This window comes from Papaver somniferum, chromosome 10 (assembly GCF_003573695.1).
Source record: "Papaver somniferum cultivar HN1 chromosome 10, ASM357369v1, whole genome shotgun sequence".
Lineage (NCBI taxonomy): Eukaryota > Viridiplantae > Streptophyta > Magnoliopsida > Ranunculales > Papaveraceae > Papaver > Papaver somniferum.
The window spans coordinates 153817065-153832821 of record NC_039367.1 but is presented as its reverse complement, the minus strand read 5'-3'; the positions used below and the strand labels follow the sequence as shown (position 1 = coordinate 153832821).

General features: G+C 39.3%; 1 protein-coding gene across 1 annotated transcript; it reads right to left on the bottom strand.

Annotated features, from left to right (window-relative positions):
* Positions 1-8613: 8613 nt before the first annotated feature.
* On the bottom strand, positions 8614-10353 carry LOC113316583. The gene is made up of 7 exons (XM_026564745.1): positions 10146-10353; positions 9896-10017; positions 9623-9748; positions 9422-9528; positions 9230-9330; positions 9002-9144; positions 8614-8878 (listed from the first exon to the last, which is right to left on the bottom strand). The coding sequence occupies exons 1-7, from the start codon at positions 10351-10353 to the stop codon at positions 8846-8848; spliced, it is 840 nt and encodes a 279-aa protein (XP_026420530.1). The 3' UTR covers positions 8614-8845.
* Positions 10354-15757: the final 5404 nt, after the last annotated feature.

Here is a 15757-nt window from a genome sequence, read left to right as displayed (position 1 = left end):
GTTTCAATGGTTGGAATAAGAGTTTAGATTACATAACCATGTATTCCTTGAACCGAATTTGTCCAACTTTGTTGATCAAGAGAAATCGGAAGGATTGTGGAGTTGGCTTGCCAAGTCCGCGACTGACGGAAGTTCTCATCTCGAGAATTTCTGCTGGTATTTCCAAAAACTCGTTTTTGTGAGTAGTACGCGAACTCAGTCCGCCAACCCAGTCCGCGAACTGGCGGAAGTTCTCGACCCGAGAATTACTGCTGATTTTGGAAAACTCAACCGATTGAACTTAAGTCTGCAAACTTTTTAGTGATCTTAAGTGGTTATAATCTAAAGATGAATTCTGAACATAGATATTAAATTATCAAGGGATGCTTTATGCAAACCGTGGCTACAATGTTCATGAACCGATTCAATTGAATCGAATCATCTTTGTTTCAATTGTGTCTTGTGTAATCACATAAGATCTCATAGCAATTGAACAACTCTTTCACTAGTTCATTTGAGCCATTTGAACTAGTTATGGTGAAGAAGAAAATGGTTGGTATGAAATACTCATATGGTTAACCTTTTGTTACTATATCGAACCAACATACGCGTACACGTTTTGGCACGGTTTTCATAAACCCAGTAAACGTGTATGGAAATTTTGTATGACAAGCTAATATTTCGATATAACGTTTGAGAGATATTATCTTGAGTCTAAATTAGGTTTTCATCTAACGGTGAATATGGTTTGCTTATTAACTAAGTTAAAACCCTGATTTGAAGACTATATACATGGGAATCTAGCAATGGGAAAAACTAATCCCCACACGTCTGTGTGATACTTGTGCGCTCGCTAGAGTCGATCTACATTAACCTTTGATTTTCTTCTCTAAAATCAGGTTAACGACTTAAATACTTCATTGGGATTGTAAGGCCAGACCGATACTACTTTATCGTAGTTGTGTGATCTGATCTTGCATCTTCTATAGTACGAGTACAATCTTTGATTGTCTTGAGATCGTGAGAGTTCTCCGATAGGAAAGATAAAGTAATCACAAACATCTTCGTCTCTCTGTTTGTGATTCCTCAACAAACCGCATGTGTAGTCAAGGATAATTGAGAAAGAATCTAAGCTGTTTTCGGGAATATACGACCGAATTATCAATTGGTTTCTGATTCACCTTGATTTTATATCAAAAGCCGAAACAGACTCAGGGTTCATCTGTGGGAGACAGATTTTTTTATTGTTAAGCCTGCGATTGTGTTTGTAGCAACTTTTAGTTGTGGGTGAGATCGGCTAAGGGAATCAAGTGCGCAACATCCTGCTGGGATCAGAGGCGTAGGAGCATAATTGTACCTTGTATCATTGGGATATTGATAGGGGTTCAACTGTAGGCCAATCCTAAGTTAGTTTGTAGTAGGCTAGTGTGTATAGAGGCTTAATACATTGTGTGTTCAATCTGGACTAGGTCCCGGGGTTTTTCTGCATTTGCGGTTTCCTCGTTAACAAAATTTCGTGTGTCTGTGTTATTTGTTTTCCGCATTATATTTGTTTATATAATAGAAATAATACAGATTGTGCGTTTGATATAATCAATTGGAAATCCAACCTTTGGTTGTTGATTGATATTGATTGATCCTTGGACATTGGTCTTTGATACAGTCCAAGTTATTCCTTGTGTTTGATTAAAGACTCGCTATTGTTTTAGCTTGAGTAAATCAAAACAAGTGCGAGATATTAACTCCTTGAAATACTTTAACCTAGATTGAGTCTGACTGTCTAGTTGATTCTCTAGCAAAGTATTTCGGAGTTAGTCCATACAGATTGCTAATCGAATTATTGGGTGGTGTTGTTAGACCCCGCTTTTTCACACCTCTTATTTTGTAACTTTGTTTCTTCATGTCTTTGTGTTAGCAACAAAGTGGTAAGGAGAGTTAGCATTCCAGGTATGTCTTCCTGCGCTCCTTCTTAAATTAATTATCTTTCTTTTGTGTCGTGCAAAACCCTAGCCGTGTGCATGCTTCACATGAACCCGTGGAAAATGTTATTTTTTCGTATCTTCGCAGAACCTAGTCATAGGTATGACTTTCATGAACCTGTATCCGTGTGTGGGTGATAATTTCTTCTCGTTTTGCATTTTTGGTGTTGATACCTTGTTAACAAAAAAAACACAAGAAACTCTGACAAGATGTCACCTGAGCAAAGTATTGTTTTACCAAAAGACGTTGGTAGCTCTAAGCCAAACACGGATGATGACTTCTTCACAAATCCCCTTGCCCCAGCCAGTAAGAATCATCCCAATTTCGTGCCGATTATCTTGGCCGGTTCAGAGGATGAACGGAGGATCCACTCAGTCCGACCAGAGGTGTAATACGGTTTTGACTTCACAGAGGAGAGTACTCTACTTCCCATATTGACTTTAGAATGTGTCAAAGCCCGTTGCGCTCTTCGATAAATTGATCCAGTTTATGGTGATCCAGGAACACATAAGTGCTAATTTGACCCGAGTGCAAATCATTGATGTTGTTAGGGCTTCTGCGAATCTTCAAATTAGGAAGGACATCCCTGGTTTAGTTGCTTTTATCTCCATATGGTGTCCGGACACTCATACAGTCGTATGCAGGTGGGGTGAAATGACCTTCTCCTTAGAAAGCGTGGCCCTTCTGCTGAATCTTCCCGTACCAGGAAACCTCAATATCCAACTGTAAGAAGATGAAGAAAAGATGCGAGCTACTCTTGTTGCATAGTCAAAAGATTTCGTTCGGAAGGAGAACGAAAAGTGTTTCTACCCCTAGTGGGTTTCTCAATGGTTCCCGGATGAGCTGGAACCGTGTCAAAAGAGTAGTACACTTGATGTTGCGGCATTTTTGGCTCTCTGGTTGTCCAGGGATGTTTTCGACGATGGTTCCGACAAGAAAGGGATAAGACAAGAGATTCTGATGATTTCCATAAAGTTAGCTAAAGGCGTAGTTCTCCTCATCGATAGTTTTTTCCTTGGTTCTCTGTATACGCATCTGGATCATCTGGTTGCGGACATGCATGTTTCGAATGGTTATATGAAAGTGGACTCGTATGTCCATGTTGCCTTCCTTAAAGCGTGGATGTGGGAGCATTTTGAGAAGTATGCTCCGAAGCCGTTGCCTTCACTTCCTGCGAGTTGGGGTGGCTCTAGAATACTCCGATGGGTGAAAATGCGTCCAAGAACCGGCTTGAACTTGGTTAGGTTGCTTGATAAGTCTCATGAAGTCAATTTTCGCCCGTGGGCTCCGGTGCATGCGTCCGTAGTTTAAGTTAACACCTTTGCTTGTGCATCGAATACGACTTTTCTTTCTGAAGGTAACTTGAGTGTTGGTGAAAACTTGTTTATGCGGAGTTGCATTCCTGGTTGTATGCCGTCCTTCTTTAGGGGATCTATCCAAATAGCTTCCTATACTATTGATCGTGTTGCTCGTCACATGGGTTTCGACCAAGGGATCCCTCTTGCTCGTCAGCCGGTTGCTTCAAAGAATCCGTTGCCGGTCGTCCTCAATGCCAGTGTTCTTGCACCGGGTACGCGTCTAGCCTTCTTGCCCTTGGAAAGAATTTCTTTGACGACCTTCATGTATAATGAGTTCTGGAAAGATTAGTTCCTTACTATTCGCGGTTTTGTGAATCACATGGTGGCGAACGTACGTTGTAGACCCTCCCCTGAGGTTTTGGCAAAGCATCCAATGTTGAGGAATCCTTCTGCAGCTAAGCGAAAGTCACCTGGTAACATGGACAGTCCCCAGGCGAAGGAACGAAGATCGAAGAACCGCGCCGGTGGATTTCGGCAGACCCGGCGACCCTCGTGTCTTTCAGTTGTTCCAATATTCAGGTAGGTGTCACCTCTTTGCTGGTTCAACTAAACGTGTAAATCTTCATTTCGTTTATGAACATTTGCATCTCGCCGTCAGGGAACGACACCTCCTACGGTAGAGGTCGGCGGTGTTGATCCCTCTCGTGACAGGGAAGAGTCTGAGAAAGAGAAGAGTTCGGAAAACAAAGGTAGCTCTTCTGGAAGAAGTACTGGATCTTCTTCGGGAAGCGGATCGGTGAGTCTTGCACATATTTTTTTTCCCTTCTCTCTCCTTATTCGAAAACGTTTAACTCAAGATTGCAGGAAGGATCTGATTCTGGAGACTACTCTGAGGTAGAGATTTTCGAATATTTTCCTTTAGCGGCGGCGACCTCTACCGGCACCTCGGATATGGAGGTTGATCAAACGAGAAGTATGGACACGGATCGAACAATGGAGAATGCTCTGACGACTGTCAATGCAAGCATGGGAGAGAACCCTTTGCCAGTCGTGGGTCTGGTTGCAGGCGCTACTTTCAATCCCCCATACTTGGTTCCTTATCCAGGTCATGTGCTGGTCGGTGGCTTCAGCGTGATAGCTAAGTACAAGGTGTTGTATACCAAGATCTGGGAAAGGTGCGGACATATCGACACAACCAGGAATATCACCAGTTGGTTTGCGCTGGTCAAACGTTGGAGGAAGCCCTGTCTTCAGTCGAGGGCATGCGCGAGGTGACCGGATATAGTGTTTCTGAGGACGTCATCAGTAGTTGGAAGTTTCATCGTGATATGTGTGTATAATATGAGTTCAACGCTTCGTGGTTCGTCAAAGGATTTGCTGAGATCCAGAAGTTGAAAAATGTAGCAGTCGAAGGCCTTTCTGCAGATGAAATCGCGCAGCAGGAGGCAGAAATCGAAGAATTATCCAAGACGTTGACTCTGAAGGGAGTGGCTCTCGAAGATGCGAGGGAGGATTTCTCCAAGAAGAGAAGACCACTATTGGATAAATTTCCTTGAATGTTTCTCTGCTTAGTTCTCTTTTTCTTTTGTTTGAAAGGCACACCGGGTGCCCGGTTTAGAGTTTGAGTAGTTTTGATAGACGGTTGGTATTCTATGAGGATACTGGGTTATTTTGAAATGAATGGTTTTAATAGTATTTCTCTGATTATAACTTGCGAATAGGATACTGATTTTATGAAAGTGTGTGACGCTAGTTGGCATAAGATGAAATAGTATGATGGTTTTATCGAGAACCTAAAAGAATAAATCGTATATTTTGTCCAGTCTAGACTTACTCAGTTTTCTGGGTCTTCTGATGAAAACAAGATCATTCCCGTGTAAAACCGGCTTTGTATGTAGTATTTTCGTGATTACGGAAAGTCCCCAGCCGTTTTGGAGTTTCCTGGTGACTGAATTGTTCACTTTCAGTTCTTGTGAAGTCCCCAGCCATCTCTTGCGGATTACGACTGGTAACCAGGTTGTCTGGTAATCGAGTTGTAGATCCCTGAAAAAAATCGTTTGCTTCCGCCATCCTGGATCAAAGTATGAGATCGAGTTTTGAAAGCTGATATTGTAACCGAGAAATCAATCTCCCACTTTGGTCGCCAATTGTTTTTGGGAAAAAACCGTTTTTGCTGATTTTGGTAATTTCGGTGAGTAAGTGAGAAATAAATCTAAACCCTAAACAAATGTACTGCACGGGAGTACTTTAGATTCGATAGATCAATCTATACAAATCTGTCCTAAACCAAAAAATGGCGTTCCGGATTTGCTTCGGTCACAAAGAGGAGGAGAAGGGCTGGTTTAGGGAGGGAAGCGGAGAGAGTGTTGAGATCAGAGCAGTTCTGGAAGAGTAGTGCTTGACTTTATCAGAAAGTGAAAGCTTTGAGAAAGCTAGAAAGAGTTTCCTTTCCGAGTGTTGTATTTCTCCCTGACCAAAAACTTGTGTTTCGGTGGAAATAGGTAAAACCTATTTATACAATTCCAAGTGGAACGTACTCTGGCCTCGTAAGAAAAGAAACGTATGATTTAAATGGGAAGAGGTGGTAACGCTTGGTATTGATGAAATTTGATGGAATTGATGTTCCACAATGAAGAGCGTTTCACCATTACTTTGCGTGTTTACTAAACATTTTATTCTTATGACACTGTCTTCAAACGGGCATTTGTGTATGCCGCACGCTATAGACCGCCAAACCAATACCCTAATGAGCATCCCCCAGTTTATGACATACGTTTTGATGTCTCGAGTGTTTTCGTGGAAAACATGTAGCATGTCGCTGGTGTTTGATAAGTTGAGCTAGAGAGACTTGCCGGCTCAGTGGAGACCTTCGACGGTCGAGATTTTGCATCTTAAGAGGAGTCGTGGCCTTTGATGTAGGCGCGGCATGCCAAAGTGCAAGGGTTGCACGACATGTGCCAATGGAATTTGTGGCATGCCTTGGCCCTAGGTTGCACGTCGGGTGCAAGTGGTAATGCCAAAGTGAAAGTGTTGCACGGCATGTGCCAATTACATGTGTGGAGTCATTGGCTCTAGGTTGTATGGCGTGTGCAAGGGTTGCACGGCATGTGTGAATGGCGCATGTGGCGAGCATTGTCCCTAGGTTGCGCGACGTGTGCAATGATCACGCGTTTTGGGATTTTGGTATGGTTAGAGCGATGATTGAGAGTTGTTTTGCGGTTTGGCATGGTTGCCAAATCTAGCGCAATGATTGCGTGTTTATTTGTAGTTTTGGCATGGTTGCCATATTTAGTGCAATGATTGCGCGGTACGCGCAATTGCTATGCGATAAGTACACGGTACGTGCGTTCGGCATGTTTTCCATGCTTTTGCGCAATGATTGAACGGTACGTGCAATTGCTATGTTCTGCGCGATGTTTGCACGGTACGTGCATTTGGCATGTTGCGTGACGTGTGTGAGTGGCATGATTGGCATGCTTTTGCGCAATGATTGCATGGTGCGTGCAATTGCTATGCTTTGCGCGATGATTGCACGGTACGTGCATTTGGCATGTTTTCCATGCTTTTGCGCAATGGTTGCGCGGTATGCGTAGACTTAGGGTTTTGTGTATCGAAACCCTAATTCAGTATTTGAAAGAGGATACCCTGGTAATTTTTACATAAGCCCGCTAAATGCTCTAATAAATGTGCTAATGTCACCGGTGACGTCACGACATGTGTGAGGTTTTACGGTTTTACCCCTCGTTCAAAACCACCATCAACACTACCTTAATTAGGAAAAAACACGAAGAAGATGTTTCATGTGTTGAGGTCATGTCCTAACTACTCAATCTATTGCTCGTCGAAGTATTGCAACTGCCGAGGAACATGGGCTATGATGGACAACAAATACAAAATCCTAAACCTAGTGACAAGGAGAAATTTCTTGTTTGGAATGTATTTGTAGTCGTATATAGATGATGTAAATACATTTTTATAGTTCCAATATACAAGTGCATGTATATATCTTGGAATTTGTAGTTCCAAGAAGCTTTAGACATGCTTGACAAGTTGGAAATATTTTGGCTTCGATAAGAATGTGTCTATGTTGATGAGATCTTACGCGTTCGCAAGTTTAAAAATGTTGTAGTAATTCAAAAAATTATTTATTTTTCTCAAACAAATATAGATAAGTATTTTTTTAATCATTAATTTAATGTAACTAGATATATATTTTTTTAAATAATATTGATTATTAATATTTGGAGGTAAATTCTCTTAGGAGGAACAAAGAAAATGATTAATATTAAACTGAAGAGGTTATTACTAATTTCAACTGGTCCAAGTTAGGACCATAAATTTTTATTAATGTGTAGAGGTTATTAATATATGGAGGTTCTATTGTACAAAGTTAATTCAGAACCCACAAGCGGGGATGCTAATTGTTATATAGGGTTCAACGTGAAAAAATACTAAAAATAACGAAAAATGGGTCATTGTCCAAATATTTTTAAAACATGGTTCTAATGGACGGGTAAAAATTAGTATGGGTGAAATGGACACCATGTTTTAAAAATATAACAAGAATAAGAAAAAGAGTAAGAATGAAACTGGATTCATCCTAGCTTAAACTTAAAAAAGAGTAAGGATGAAACTGGATGCATCCTGATGTAAATTAAAAATAAGAAAAAGTATTTGAAAATGGGTAGGATGAAAATGTTTACATCCTGACTATTTTTACATTCTCGTCAATTTAAACAGTGTCAAATTTTACATGTTTTTTCACCCAGGAAATGTTGATTTTGATCTTTTTAACCAATTTTGTGTAAAAATAATACGTAGTTGTTGAGTAACCTAACATGAAAAAATAAAAATAAAAAAATGGAAAATTAGTTTTTCAAATGAGAGAAGAAGTACAGAATAACAAAAAAAAAATAATCAGTTCCATTCATGGGAGGCAGGCGGCAGCTTCCTCTTTCAAGGAAAGTTGACCTAGCTGACTGTGGCAAGCCTTTAGAAACCTATGACGACAACTAAACTATGGTATGATGAGGGGGGCTTGACCAAGCCAAAGAAAGTTTCACGACACTGTCAGACATGTCAATGGAAACACCCGTTCAAAACCAGGCAACTGTAGGAATCCTAATTCTGCTGAAGTTTCGAAATCCAGTGGACACATTTAGGTTAGCACCAATGATAATTGTTGGAGGTCAATAGATAAATCCAAAGGATGCCTCCTTTCCTAAAAGTTCGTGGTACAATTGATAACCAAAAGAACGAATTTTAACTTCCACCATCTCTGAATTTGCTATTTTACTACTAGAACTATTAGAACAATACCAGGTCTGAGGAATTCGCACGAAATTAAGCCCACGTGTGATCATCTAGCTGACAATAAAGGAGTCGATTACAAACTTATTACAATATAAATTTGAGACGTTAAAAGTCAATGATATTTCTATATGAATCTAAAGATAATTAGGTATTGATGTATTAGACTAGCCAACTAAAGCTGATTCGAGCATATTGAGCTACTATGATTTAATTATCATAATGCTTCATATGTCTATTAAGATAATTTCTTCCAAGTTCCAAGCGCTGCTGCACAATCAACGTTTTGAAGATGAAGATCCCCTGAGTCTCTGTGTAAAATAGAGTATTCTACATTTATGAGTAATTGTATTTGCTTCTGAATAAACTTATTAGATCTCGAGTAAATATGATAATTAAAATATAGCAAGATGTTGTTGGGTTTCGAAACTTACAATAGCTTCTTTTTCTTCTTTCTTTTTCTGCAGCATTTCATTATAAGTTGTCTTATCAGTTTTGAATTTATTCTTCAGATCATCCATTGTCTGGTATGGGATTTCCATGGGATTGGGTTTCTCATTCCGGCGTATGATCAAAACTGTGATGGTGATAGCGCATGCAAATATTGTGAAAATATGAACTTGTAAATTGAAAAGATATTGGGAGGATGATTCATTCATTACCATTAACACCTTGACCAATTCTGGTCGAATCTGCTATATGTGCATCTAAAATTGACCGTTGTACAGCATCCACAACAACGTGCAAACTCGAACCTCTGACGCTAGAAAAAAGAAGGAAAAGTAAAATAAAATTAGAGCTAGTTAAATAATAAACTCAATCTCATCATCAAAGTGAATGCCCAAATATCTCACTTTTTGTTTGTAAGAGCCATCAGTTGTGTGGCATATCCTTTTCCAATAGCACGTATTCCACCTGTAATTGGTCTGTTTCCGCTATTGTTGAAGTAGTGAAGTTTGGGCTGCAAACATATAAATGAACATCAATACTGGTTTAAATTTGGAGATCTCAGTCACACTAATAATTTAGAAAAAGCAGTTACGAGATTAACAAACCTCATCTCCATCCCATCCAGCTAAAAGAATTTCCACAGTCTCTTTATCGGCATGATTTGCAAACCTCTCTTGACGATACTTTTCCAGAATTTGTATGCATTCTTCTATTGTGGACTCGGGCTTCGTCTGGTGGAGCCCCCAAATTTCCAAAACCACAAATAAGTAGAAGTAATAATATTTAAAAAAGAAAACATGGATTGATAAAACCACAAAGCTGACAGTTGTGTTCATAGTTATCGACAAAATAAACATGCAAAGCCAAGGATGACTAACATTATCCGCTAGATATTTAACCCATAGATTGACGCCGTCTTCACCTAGTCGCAAACCAACAGAGACGCACCCAAACTTACCTTTTATGACGCACACCTTGCAAACTGGTTTTGGGTTAGCGTCTGCAGAAGGATCAAAACAAGAACTCAATAGTTTGTAACCATTTTAAATATCTTTTATATGAGAGTTATTAAATTGTCCACTGAATATAATCAAAATTTGGAATATGTATGTATATATATATATATACCTGTCTTGTAAATCTGGGTTTTTGTACCAACTACTTTACCCGTAGCTTCGTCAGTTACAAGTGTTACTTTGTGAACTTGGGCATCTGCCGCTAATACAATAGCCATCGTCTCTTCATTTTTCAAAACAACGCCACAAGCTGATCCTCCATTCCAGTCACTAAATAATTTGTCATCAATAACTGAATTAAAAGATATAACTAATGTCATGGGTACTCACCATCAAAGTTTTCAGCTGACCATTTTAACGGTATAGATGTACAGTACAGTTGAAACGTGCTAACGCAGTTTTTTTAGCCAGACCGTGTTAAGTGTTAACTCAAATTAGTATGTAGCATGGAAACAACGGTTTATAATGGTATAAACTGCTAAACATATGTTTTTTAATCCCTAAAACAGTCTCTCTTTTTTTTGTCTTAATCCCTGAAACAGTCTATTTTTTGTCAAAGCCGTCTTAACGCCGTATTAAACCGTGTTACTGTTACTGGGCTATCAGCCAAACAACAAAAAAAAAAAAAATCTGCCTTCCCTATTACATGGTAACAACCGCTATTAGTACAAAAAAGAGAATATGGTGATAACCGCCGTTTTTACATGGTAACACGGTAACCATTTAAATGGAAACGGTTTTAACGGTCGTGTTAAAAACCTTGTTTGGTATAATAAAAACAACAAACTTAAAACCTAAAATGTAATGGTACAGTTTAATAAAACAAGAGTTGATCGATTGTGTTGCAAATTTACAAATATTTGAAAAACAAAATATAATTTATAGACACTTACATGGCCGACATAATCAAGAGTACTCTCTTGGTATGATCAAACTCCAGCCACCAACTGATAAGAAAAACTTCTTTGTGATCAAGCTCTACAAAGAACAGATCTGATGCTTTCTACAAAAACCAAACACAAAGTATAAATCCCATGATTACAACGATACTAAGAACAGTAAACACTAACAATAATAAGAAAGAGATGAACTTGGTTTTTTGAATTTGAGGATCTTTGATTGATCTACAAACCTTTGATGAACTAAACCCCTCTGTAGTCTGATTGGTAAGAGCCCTAGCAAGTAAATTTTGGGGAGATATAGGTGTTGATAAGAATCAGATCAAAGTAGCTACTCAAGCTTTCAATTTTCTGTTGATACATTTATGGTGGTTGTATGTGTGAATCATTATGTCCAACTTTCTCTTTTGGGTGGTCAAGATTCCTTGCTACTGCTGTTGATCAACAAGCAAAGCTGGAGTGAACCAATAAATTGGATTTGATCATCATGACAATACCAATCCATTAATGCACAAGCTACAACTACTTATTTATTTAGCTATGTACATTTATGTATGTGTAGGATCGGGTACAAGGAGACTTGAACCAATAAATTTATCACGTGATGATGAGGTTGTGATGCGTGGAATAATGAAGTTGATCAGTCGATTAATTGAGATTCAGATAGGGTTTTGAAAGTTTTGTGTGGGTGTACAAGTGAATGAAAGAGTACAGTGTAGTCACCAACTGTTTAGTGTGGGATTTCTTTAAACAAATTAGTAATCCGACTGTACCCCATAATAATAAAAACTTCCCATCCAAAATTCTAGTTTTGGAATGAAATAGACCTGCCATCCAGTATCATTCGTGTGACCTAAAAAGATTAAGAAGGCACTTGATCACAGTTAATTTGCAGTTTCATTTAATCGGTGAAACTAACGAAGCAAAACAAGAAAAATATTACTTACAACTTACAAGAGTGGATTTTTGTTTAAGGCCTCCTATAATAATCAGAAGTCCCTATATAATGAGATTTGTTTTTCTTGTAAAATGTCCCATAAGAAAAAGAGATTTTGATTTCATCAAATAAACCAAAAACAACGTGTTTGACCATTTTTAATCTAACAACATCACTACGAACAATTGAAATATGCTAATGGTTGTTGTAGTGATATTTGTATAATTAAACACTTGAGAAAATAAATTTTATATGATTTTTCCAAACATCGTCTAAGATATACGTAGTATAATTTTGTTATTAAGCTGCGGTGAGGCAGTGAGGTTGATTTTTGAGAGGGTAACATGATGTCTGTAGGGTGCCCTTAACCCGGTCATCTCCCTTGCTTAGAACCGGTTCTCTTAGTTGTAGCCTACAGAGTACAGAAGAAACCAACAAGCAAAGCAGAAAAACCATTAATTATCCACCCTGCATACAAACTAGTTAGTTGGTGTTGCGATAGTTTAAATCCTTTAATTTCCAACAGAACGATCAATGGAAAGGTTAATATACGTCATGTGATCATTAGGTTTATAAAGACTTCATTGATGTGGTGAAGGTACAACAGAAAATTAATATTTATCTAGTTAGGTTAGGTACAAGAAGTCTTCATAAGGACGTTAAAGAGGATGGTGTTTACTGTCATGCTGTTGATCCTTGAGAACTGGGTTGGAAGGAGGAATCTCAGTAATAATAAAACCGACTCAGACCAAATTTAGGAAATGATATAATCCTTCTTTGTTTTGTGCATAGCTTAAGAAGATGTGGATAAGAAAAAGAGAAAGTTCAAAACGATTTCAATGTATATGATGATGAAGCCATTAAATCTAAGGAAATCGTAGATCCTTTTTTCGCTGAAGTCTTCCTTCGCTCAATAAGAAATGAACGATCTTGGCTGCTATGTTGCATGCACTCTCTACCACAATAGAAGGTTTTACTCCTATAGGACCCAGAATAAGTATTGACGTGCGGCCATGATCAACATTCATAAATATGCATGTGTTTCACTTTTAAGTGAGTAAAATAAAAACGAATAAATGCCGTAGGACAAAGAAGCAAGCTAGCACACGCAAAAGCATACGCTCCCCTCAACAGTTTCTAACGATTAGATCTTCCTCAAACGTTCTCGGTTGGTCGATCCGACAACACGTCAACAACATGATATATACCGAAAAGAGATTGTAACTACTGGAAATCCAGTAGTACACTCAAAAGGAAAGTAACCAAGATTTAAGACATGTTTAATAATATGAACCCCAAAATATTTATTGATGAATCATACAAAGAAATACAAAGAAATCAAAGTACAAGTTCTTAAACACAAGGAAACCTTAATCTCCTCTAACCAAAGCTCTCCCACTCAACTAAAAATCCCTCCCTTCGTCTTGCCCGAGGACCTCTATTTATAGGCCAACTAACCCTAATGGAGTACAACTCATTTTACTTCACCACATTCTCGCGGAGGTGCCTTTTACTTCACCCGGATCATTTTCTATAAAGTTTTTCCTTTAGTTTTGTTATCCTCACATGGACTTGTCGGGACACCTGTCTCTTTTCTTGCTCCATAATTTATCTACTCAGTGACCTATCTTTTCAACCAAGCAATCCTACTTCGCTTTTCTTGGCTTCTGACTTTCTGGGCACTCCAATATGGTCTTTCGTATCTTCTTATGAATATTCTTGCCTTTTTTCATATCTACTCCTTCTCTTCGCATGGTTGGTCCTCGGCGAGATAACTCTGACATCTGATTTGACAAGTTTCTGACTGGGATCTTAGAGTGAGATTTTCTACCTCTTTACGTCCGACATGTGGCGAACCTATTTCGTGTACCTACATTTTTCGTTTTCTTATTCCACTCGAGTTATACGAGAATGGAATAAGAACCGTTCCAGAATCCCTAGCTGACACGTTCTCCACACTTTTGGGTAATCGTTTATTACCAGTTGTTTATACTTCGAATTTGCCGTCGACCTGCTAAATCAGTCATCCCTTTACGTTATTTATATCCAATTTAACCTAAGTTTTGGGTTTCTTTTCCTGTTCTTGCCTTTTGTGTCTCTTTGGTTTTTGTGCTTTCTTTCTTTCACCATTGTTGTACCCTTTCTTCACCCTCGACTTCTTTTTCATTATTATGGCTTCTAAGAAAATTTCCACAACTTCCTCACTCAAATCCCTTGTGGATTTTCAATCTGATTTTCAGAAGATGGGTCTATCCTTATTCCCAGCGACTGATTTATCTCTCTCTCCTGCTGTCTGCGCGACTCCTGACATGGAGTTGAACTTTAGATAGATTCTTTCCGACTCCTGGTCTTCGGAGAAGATGATCATCTCCCTTGGTCAGTTAAGGGCCGGGTTAACCTTTCCCCTCTACAATCCTTCCAATCCCACTTTCTTCGAGATTCTGAATAAGCTCCAGTGCGGGGTTTTTAACCTTCGGGTAATACAATTCGCATCTCTAGCGAGTTCGTTATTCGCTCGGGAGGTGATGCTTCGCAAATCCCATCTTCGACTAACGAGTTCAATCCTCGTGATTATAGCGCTGATTCTTTCGCAGTTAGATATTCGGCGAGGTTTACCGGTTCCAAGAATGGGGTATTGAACTTTCCCATAAGACTACTTCGCCAAAAACGGTTTCTTCCAGCGTGGGCCCTCTTAAGATAGAGCAAGATGAAGATTGGGTGAAATTTCCCTTAGTGGTGGGAGGCCCTTTGGTCTGGGGTTTCGACGAGAATGGAAACCCTAGGAAGGGTCCTCTTCCTCAACACCGTCATCTTTCCGACTGCGACCCTTGGAAGCTTCACTGGCCCATGCCTGACGAGGTATTATCTTCTTCGTTTTAATCTTTGTCTCGCCTTTGATTTCATAGGCTCTCATATCTTTGTTCTTTCTTTCTTTGGTACGAGTTTCCTGTTGTTGGTCTACTCAAAGATCATAAGGAAACGAGTATCACTATCGGGTCTCCCGCTCCTAAACAGATATCCACCTTGCCAATTATTGTCTTCTCGCAACATTCTCAAAATTTGATCTTCTATTTTCCTTGGTGTAGTACTTCCTTTGTTAATCATCTCATTGCTGAGTGAACTAAGGGGCGGCAAAGGCGTGAATATCCTACTCTTCCTCCTCCTTCTTCTCAGGTACTTTTACTTCATTATTATTATCAGCTTGAATACCTCGTTCTTTTGGTTCCGCTTCTCGCATAATGTTGATCTTTCTTCTGGTGGGCCCAAGAGGCAGCGTAAGGTCTTGGACCTAGATGCTTTAGCTGCGGTTCACAAGACTATTATACTTACGAGTTCCTCCACTCCTAACAATCCTTGACCTCTTCAATCTCTGCAACCTCCTATGCCAAAGTAGCTGACCCTCCTGTTCATCTCGAGGTTAAACACCTCGAGAAGCTCGTCAAGGATCCTTCTATTGGCGAGAAGAAGAAGCAGATAATTTCGTCGACAATGTCCAACCTTATCTTTAACCCTGACATGAAGTTTCTCCAAAACGTCTATGTCAAGGCTCGTGAAGACCCTGCTACGAAGTTTCGTGCCTTAGAATATTTGGTGACCCTTAGTGCGGATGACTTTCTCTCTTTGGAATCGTCTGTAATGCTAAATGCTTCTATGAATTTGACTCTCCAGCAGCATGCGACATTGATGAATCAGGTGGCTCCCTTTTCCTTTTCATTGTGTCTTTCCTCTATCCCAAGATTTATCTCCTAAGTTTTAGCTCTCCACTTCGCATGAAGTCAATCGTCACATGGATAACCTTGTGGAGACTAGACTTGTTCGCGAGAAAGCTAAGAAGGACGAGGCTCTTATCAAGTCTTTGGAGAAGGAGAACAAAGAGGAAAAGGTGCA

Coding starts and splice junctions, on each gene's coding strand:
- LOC113316583 (XM_026564745.1), bottom strand. CDS start 10,353: ATGACATTAGTTATATCTTTTAATTCAGTTATTGATGACAAATTATTT. Junction 9,749..9,895: donor TTAAATATCTAGCGGATAAT/GTTAGTCATCCT, acceptor GGGCTCCACCAG/ACGAAGCCCGAGTCCACAAT. Junction 9,529..9,622: donor CTGGATGGGATGGAGATGAG/GTTTGTTAATCT, acceptor ATATGTTTGCAG/CCCAAACTTCACTACTTCAA.